General features: G+C 42.8%; 1 protein-coding gene across 1 annotated transcript; it reads left to right on the plus strand.

Moving 5' to 3' along the window:
- Window positions 1–7,477, plus strand: TLCD5 (TLC domain containing 5). Its single transcript, XM_012470289.2, has 3 exons — window positions 1–346; window positions 2,373–2,572; window positions 4,129–7,477. Exons 2-3 carry the CDS (start codon window positions 2,374–2,376, stop codon window positions 4,665–4,667), a joined length of 738 nt encoding a protein of 245 aa, XP_012325712.1. The 5' UTR covers window positions 1–346; window position 2,373; the 3' UTR covers window positions 4,668–7,477.
- Window positions 7,478–7,917: the final 440 nt, after the last annotated feature.

A 7,917-nucleotide genomic window follows, 5' to 3' on the forward strand; every position in this document is an offset into this window, starting at 1 on the left:
GAGCTGTCTCTCGAGGGGAGGGGAGAAATGGATAATGATTTAAACAAAACAACAACAGCTAAACAAGAGCAGCGGCCAGCAGGTCTCACGTCACCGCTAGATCCCTCTTGACCCCCCCCCGCCAGAGAAGGAGGACCCTCCCGCGCGCTTTCGGAACGTCGGTGGCCGGGCCCCAGCTCTGCGCTCCATCCTCCCAGCCAGCAGGTGCCCCCAGACCCCCGGCTCCTCCTCCGCCATCGTCACAGCCCTGTCCTCCAGCTCTGGTTCCTCCGCTTCCTGTTCCAGCTATCTGGGCCCCGAGCTGCGGGCGCCCGGGCGCCCAAGGCCTCCCAGTACGCTCCGCCAGGTAACAGCGCGGCGCGAACTGCCGGGCCGGGGTGGGCACCGGGCCTGCGCGGCCCATTGGTGGGGAAGGAGGCGGCAGAGGGCCCAGGCTGTCCTCCGAGGGGGAGCGGCCCTCCTTCTGCCTCTGGCACCCGAGGCCTTCCTGCGCCAGGCTGCGGCGCCGGCGGGATGCAGGAATAACGGTGTTTGGCTCCGGCTCCCGGTCCAGGCGTGGCCGAGCGTCTCAGGCACCGCCGCGCGGAGATGCGATCGCCGTCCCTGCGAGGCCTCGGGGCGAGCCACGCCTGCTCCAAGGCTCCTCCTCGTCAGCCTGGCCCTGGAACGGGAGAAACCGGGAGAGGAGCTTTGGACTTTGGAGCGGCCATGGCCTTCCAAATGCCCTTCCGTTCTTTGACAAAAACCAAGAGCAAAAAGCCGAAACCCACACAGGGAGTTCCCAAGGTCACAGAGTGGTGCCTGCCATTTACGAATGTCTGTTCCTTTATTTAAGTGTTTGTAAATGGGCTACTGTTTTCTCTGTTCTGCCAAGGATTTAGGATTCATAGAAAAGGACTCTAAAAATACTAATTGGCATATCCAAATGAGCTGATCCGCATTACTGGCCAGTGACCCTGGCCTTTAAAAGGAGATAAGGGAGGGCGGTTCTTTTCACGCGGGACACTTTGTATTTCTGGCCCTTACTCTAAGAATTAGCCTTGATGTTTTACAAAGTTTATCTCAGAACTTCATGTCAGAACTGGACCGGACTGTAGAGATCTTCAGTCCTAGTCTCTTTCTTTTCTTTCCCTTTCTCCCTTCCTCCCCTTTTTACTCCTTCTTTTCTTTTTTTTTTTAATGGGTTCTAGAGGTTAAAGTGATTTACCTACACTCTTATGGCTAGTCTTTCTAGGGGCAGAGACAGAATTGGAACCCAGGTCTATCATGGACATCTACTGTTTTCTTGAATGGAAATCTGATTTCAGATGAAAGCTGTACAGAACTTGACCTTCATAAAGCCTTCTCTGGATACCTTTCTTGGGAGTGGCTTGTGTACTGACGTCCACAGATACTATTTCGCTGGTCAGAACAAGGTTAAGCAGTAAGCATAGCCATGTAGAAAATTCCTGCTGAGATGAAACAGATATCTGAAATGTTTTTGACTTTTTATTTGTACTTTTCAATGGAGGAGCTAATGAATACTAATAACATCTTGGTCATTTTTAGATTTTAGTCCTGTGTGACTAAATTGACTCCGTTATAGTTGTTCTTGTCCTAATGCATTTGTCACTAGTAAAAGTTCCAAGGTACAGCATTCTGGCTTCATTTTTAACTGAATAATTGCCTTAAGGATATTTTTAGATCTCAAGAAAAACTCCCCACCTCTTGTCTGTTAGAATCCTTCTGCTCCACTCTTGGCAAATCTTTGGGTTGTGTTTCAGAACTGAATAAAGCCAGGATTTCCCCCCAACCTCCAAGATGTCTGGACTCTTTGTTCAGTTCTATATTTAAGTTTATCCCAAGTTTTGATTTTGTCTGATAAACCTGTGACCCAAATCCAAACCTCAACTGAATTTAGTATCAGCTTAAAACCACATTAAACTGTCATGTGTCATGTGACCTCTAGCAGAAACCAAAGTGGCCGTGTTCTGTTTTTTCATGAGCGCATTTCATTGGGGTTTTTGAATTGTGAAGACATTATTTAATACATGTGCTTTATTATCCGTGTATTATTGGTCAGTCATCACTGGAGGGTTATTATTGACATTTACTCATCATAAAATGTGATGCCAGCCTACCAACTCGGAGTGCAGTTCCTGGTTTCTGGTTTACAACATTCACCAGTTGCTAACATGTTGTCTCGGAGGAACTTGGAATTATAAATACAGCCATACTTTAGAAGATTCTTGGCTGTGTAGATAAGGAAGATAAGACAAGGCAGTATTTTTGAACTATTCTGTAATAGATATGAGGACATAGACACAAAATGACCCAATGCTGTTTTCTTAGGGTGCATCCTTTGTTTTCTGGTTTTGGTCTTTTCATCATAGGATGGCATTAGCTCTGTGTCTGCAGGTGCTGTGCAGCCTGTGTGGCTGGCTCTCGCTCTATATTTCTTTCTGCCACCTGAATAAGCACCGAAGCTATGAGTGGAGCTGCCGGCTGGTCACCTTCACCCATGGAGTCCTCTCCATAGGCCTCTCCGCTTATATTGGCTTCATTGATGGCCCATGGCCTTTTACCCACCCAGGTAGGTAGGGGATTTTCCCTTAGGGATTTATGATTTGGGGGTAGTCTTAGAAGGATGTGACTTTAATACAGAATTTGTACAATATTGAAAATTAACTCCCATTATAATTTTGTATTGGAATCCTCAGTCTTCTTCGTTAACTCTGATATTGTTTATGTCACCTGTTGTTTCTGCTTTTTGTAACTCTACTTTTAAAACAGCTTTTAAATTGTTGCAATTTAATCAGAAATATAAAAACCACAAAGCCAATATCAACATCTTCCACTACCACTCCCCGCCAAAAGACACAAATAGAACTGTATTATACATATTTTTGGCAACTTGAAACTTTTACTTGACTGTCTATTCAAAAGACATCATCTTTCCATGTCTGCGTTAAGAGGATGAGATGCTCCCTATCCTTTTTAATTGTTACTAGATGTCCAAGTGTTACTTTCATAAATATAAAAATTTTACCCCCTTGTATTAATTGGCTGGGGCTGCCATAACACAGTACCACAGAGTGGGTGGCTTAAACAACAGATGTTTATTTTCTTGCAATTCTAGAGGCTAGAAGTCCAAGTTCAAGCTGTTAGCAGGTTTGGTTTCTTCTGAAGCCTCTGTCCTTGGCTTGCAGATGGCCGCCCTCCTACTGTCCTTACATGGTCATCCCCTCTGTGTGTGTGTGTGTGTGTGTGTGTGTGTGTACGCGCACGCGCGCATATCTGTGTCTTAATCCCTTCTTTGAAGGATGACAGTCACATTGGATTACTCTAATTACGCCATTTTAACTTGATTACCTCTTTCAAGGCCCTATTTCCAAATACACTCACATTCTGAGGTACTACCGGTTAAGGGCTTTAACATGAATTTGGGGAGGGGGGACACAATGCAGCCCTTAACTCCCCTGGAGTATAATTTTAAAAATATTTCTTTGGATTCTCTTTTTGAGTTTCTGAGTTTTCCCCCAAATTGTCAAACTGATGAAAGCAATTGTTAAGCTTTGTGTTTTATATGACGGTTCTAAACGGTTTCAAATATGTCAGGTCCTCGAAACCTATGTTCCTGGACATGAGAACACACTCAGTTTTGGGGCCCTCTCCAGAATCTACTTTCAGGATGGGTTAGGGCCACTGAGTGTTCATAACCTAACCCATTAAGCTGAGAAAAAAAATCTGACATTCAGGAAACAATGACTCAAGAGTCTGGAACTAAACCTTTAGCAGGGTAAAAAAAATAGTTTAGGATTTTAATTAAAGGAAAAAAATAACTGGATTTTATGCTGTTCCACAGAGAGGACACTGAGATTATTGCTTGTATTCACTGAAGGATGCAAACTCACTGAAGTCTGATTCATCAGAACAGCATTTCCTGGGGGTCTGAACATCATTTAGTTTGATAAAAGACCTAGATTTTATATTTTAGTCTTTCTTTGGTTCTCATTAAAAAGCACGTGCCTGCCATTGTTTTTGCTTCTTTAATGTTCAATAAGGTTTGAAAGACAAAAACATAGGATCCCTGTGCAAGGTAGCACAATTCCCAGTCACTCAATTTGCTTCTGTCTTGGTTTATTTCAGGCTCACCCAATACACCTCTCCAAGTTCATGTTCTGTGTCTCACCTTGGGCTACTTCATCTTCGACTTGGGCTGGTGTATCTACTTCCAGTCTGAGGGTGCCTTGATGCTGGCTCATCACACATTGAGCATCTTGGGCATTATCATGGCCCTTGTGCTTGGGGAGTCTGGCACAGAGGTCAATGCAGTCCTCTTTGGAAGTGAGCTTACCAACCCCTTGCTACAGATGCGCTGGTTTCTCCGGGAAACAGGGCACTATCACAGTTTCACTGGAGATGTTGTGGACTTCCTCTTTGTGGCTCTGTTCACAGGAGTGAGGATTGGTGTAGGAGCTCGCCTCCTTTTCTGTGAAATGGTCTCCCCCACGCCTAAGTGGTTCGTGAAGGTTGGGGGAGTAGCAATGTATGCTGTGTCTTGGTGTTTTATGTTTAGCATCTGGCGCTTTGCATGGAGGAAGAGCATCAAGAAGTACCACGCTTGGAGAAGCAGGCGGAGTGAGGAACGGCAGCTGAAACACAATGGACATCTCAAAATACACTAGCCAAGGCTTGTTCCAGATTATGGATTGGGTTAAGTCAGGCATGGGAACCAGGTTGGAAATATGACTGTTATGGAATTATGCTTATAACAAACTTAGGTTTCAAAAAAGGGCTAAATTTATTGATCAATTTGGTCAGTCTTCAAGCCGAGCATATACCAGTATTAAAACACTAACTTCTACAGTGGCACAGTTGTAGAAAGTGAGAATACTCCTTGGTAGTTGGGAGTAAGTCAGAACTGTGAAGTGAGTACTACAGGCATTTGTTTTCATTTGTGGTGACCCTGGGTCCTCCTGTCCCTGGGAGGTTTGATGTTCAGGCAGCTTAGAAAGGAACTCGAAAAAGATTAGTGCCATTTCTTGTTCCTTTGAGAAGTAACTCTTTCAATAAACACTGATTTCTACTTTCCATGTAGCAATTTATCTAAGTTTACCCCATTTACTATAAAGTGAGGGGCTTTCAGGAAGACACACGCCTTTGGCATTTTGAACATTTGATCAGGGAATTAGTTCTGCTTAAACAGACGGGGATAGGAGGGCAAGAGTGAAACTGGCAGTGAGGGGGAGGGTTACTTACTGAACCTCCTGTACCAACTGTGCTAGAGGTCCCCAAGACCACTGCCAGGTTCCGTAATTCTCTGGGAGGACTCAGAGGACTCAGCATGTAGTCTTGCTCATAGTTCTGATTGATTATAGTGAAAGATACAAAGAAAAATCCGTAAAAGGAGAAGGCACCTGAGACAAAGTCTAGGGAAACTAGGCACAAGCTTCCAGAGTCCTCTCCCAGTGGGATCGCACAGGATGCGCTTAATTCCCCTAGCAATGATTTGTGACATGTGAATGGGTTGTCTACTAGAGAAGGTCATTACAGACTCAGTGCCCAAAGTTTTTACTGGGGACAGGTCATCTAAGCAGCCTTTCCCTGGTGGATAGCAAAATTCAAGACTCTCAAAAGGAAAACAGGTGTCCAGCATAAGCCATATTGTTTGCACAAACAGTTCAGATACAGTAAGCCAGTCTTATCAGTTAATGGTGGGAGCCCTTCCAAAATCTAAGTTCCCAAATGCCGGCCAGTGGCCAACCCTGTAATCACGCCTCTCCAAGGATAGCAGTTTAGGCCTGCTATGTTAACTCTTTGATGCACAAAACCTGTAGAGTTAGGGCTTTGGATTTGAGATGAATGAAGTGTGGGAGATTTACTGAGTTCTGTTATACGGTTCTGCCCTACCAGGAAAACTATGCCAGTTCTCAGGGCTTTTGTGCATTAATCTCCTAGGCATTTGAGGCTATGACTAAATTCCATAGGGATTTACCATGTGGATTCCACTGTGCTTGAGATGGCAGTTTAGATTTCAGCTCTACTGTACATATTGCAAACTAGAACCAAAGACTTTAAAGTATGTACTGGCCTCAGGGGGGTGAGGTTAATTTTTTTTTTTCATTTTAGATGCATTCCCTTTTAGTACTCTTCCTTTTTTCTTATTTCTATTAAAAAAGTACCACTCTATGGACAAACTAATATGATAAGGTCAGTCTTGAAAGGAAAACACATAATAATTCTTAGTGTGACAGTTTCCAAGAGAAGCAAGAATATAAACTTAGAACAAGGGGTTAAGAATCAAGAATTCCTGGGTTCTTTTAACTAATTTCGCTACTCACTTGCCAGATCATTTGGATAGGTTACTTGTTTATTCTTTGCCTGAGTTTAAACCTATTGTAAATGAATGAAATACCCTGTTGTATATTTCATAGAGACATTATGTGGCATTTTATTAATGGAGGTCTTTAACATAGGACTTTTATGGAAATATGAAGTATTTATGTATTTATTGATTATTTTTACCATGTTATTTAGTTCAATGGTGTTCGACTAGCTCAGTGGGTGAGCAAGCATATGGTGCTACTGGAGCCAAGGCTGGTCAGTAGGAAGTGTCAGTCCATTCCATGGCCACTGGTAATCTCATGTAATGAGCAGTCTCAAAAATGGATGTCTTGGCCACAGAAACCAGGCATGAGAGAGTGGTTGGAATGGTGTAAAGTCATCGCTGTTAAGGGAACAGTAATTTTAAAAGCATGTTAACAGTGGATCTTTAAAAATGAATATGAAAGAGTTTTGCTCGTCATTGAGACAATCTGACAGAATCTCCACTTCCTTTTTTTTTTTTAATCTCCACTTTTTTTTTTTTTCTATCATGAGTGCCCCTAAAATGCTGGTGAGCTTCTTTCCAACAAAACTGCAGTCAAAGTAGGATGCTGGGGAATGCTGATTTTAGCAAAAGCCTAGCAGAAAAGAGTGGCTTGGCACATGAGCTTAAAAAATAAAAAAGCTGGCTCTTGAATTTTGGCACAGCGCAACCTGTTCCATACCAGACAAATGAACAGGCTTAATCTGGTACCAATTCTTTTTCTCTATTACTTCCCAGAAGTGAAGGGACTGCAGATCTTGTTGTTTTGGGGACACTTTCATTGGAATGTATATAGGTTTTTTTGAATGGTGAGAAATCTGAATAATTGGTAAGGGGAAGGGAATCCCTCATTTCAGCTTTTCTTGATGTTGTCACTAATAACTATGAAAAAAACCTCTGAGAGACCAATGTGAACTGAAGATGACTCAGCAGTTAAGATAATGCTCAGTTTTGAAACCACAGGTAAATGAAGGGCTAATTAATGTGTGGTATACTTGGACAAAATGAAGTACTCATTTGCACTGGATTACTATGTAATGATAACTAACACTGTTCAAGAAGGATTTATATTTCCATAAGATTTGTACTAAATTTTATAAAAGTAAAACAACTTTTTATAAATCCAGAGTCTGTCTTTATATTTTTGTGGTGGTTTTGCCAAGAAGTTAAGAAAAGCCTTCTGACTTGTAGAAATGTTGACCTCTGTTATCTCTAATCTGCTGTTCATTATCAATCATTCACGATATTTTTTATTTTGGGGGGGGTAACAATTGACATACAGAAAACAGTCTGCCAAAAGAGGGAGGAAGAACCTTAATTTGTTTCTTGTTCTGCCACCTGTTTGGACACTTGCATTTAAAGTGGTAGTGTCAAGTGAGCTGACATCAGAAACATCATCTGAAGACAGCTGGGGGCCCTGTCTTGAGGACAGCACTTCCAATGCCTAAAACAGTCTGGGATGCATAGTAGATTCTTAATAAACATGTTGAAAGAATGGACGAGAGGATAAGAATGTGGTTTAGAATAATCCCATTGGGAAACCTCCTCAAAGAGCATGTCCAGTGGAT

This window comes from Aotus nancymaae, unplaced genomic scaffold, assembly GCF_030222135.1.
Source record: "Aotus nancymaae isolate 86718 unplaced genomic scaffold, 86718_ANA_hifiasm-v0.15.2.pri h1tg000012l, whole genome shotgun sequence".
In the NCBI taxonomy this organism is placed as follows: domain Eukaryota; kingdom Metazoa; phylum Chordata; class Mammalia; order Primates; family Aotidae; genus Aotus; species Aotus nancymaae.

Bases quoted from the DNA above. Each gene is read 5' to 3' on its own strand.
- TLCD5 (XM_012470289.2), top strand. From the start codon at position 2,374: ATGGCATTAGCTCTGTGTCTGCAGGTGCTGTGCAGCCTGTGTGGCTGG. The intron at 2,573-4,128 runs GTAGGTAGGGGA...GGTTTATTTCAG, and splicing joins ATGGCCTTTTACCCACCCAG to GCTCACCCAATACACCTCTC.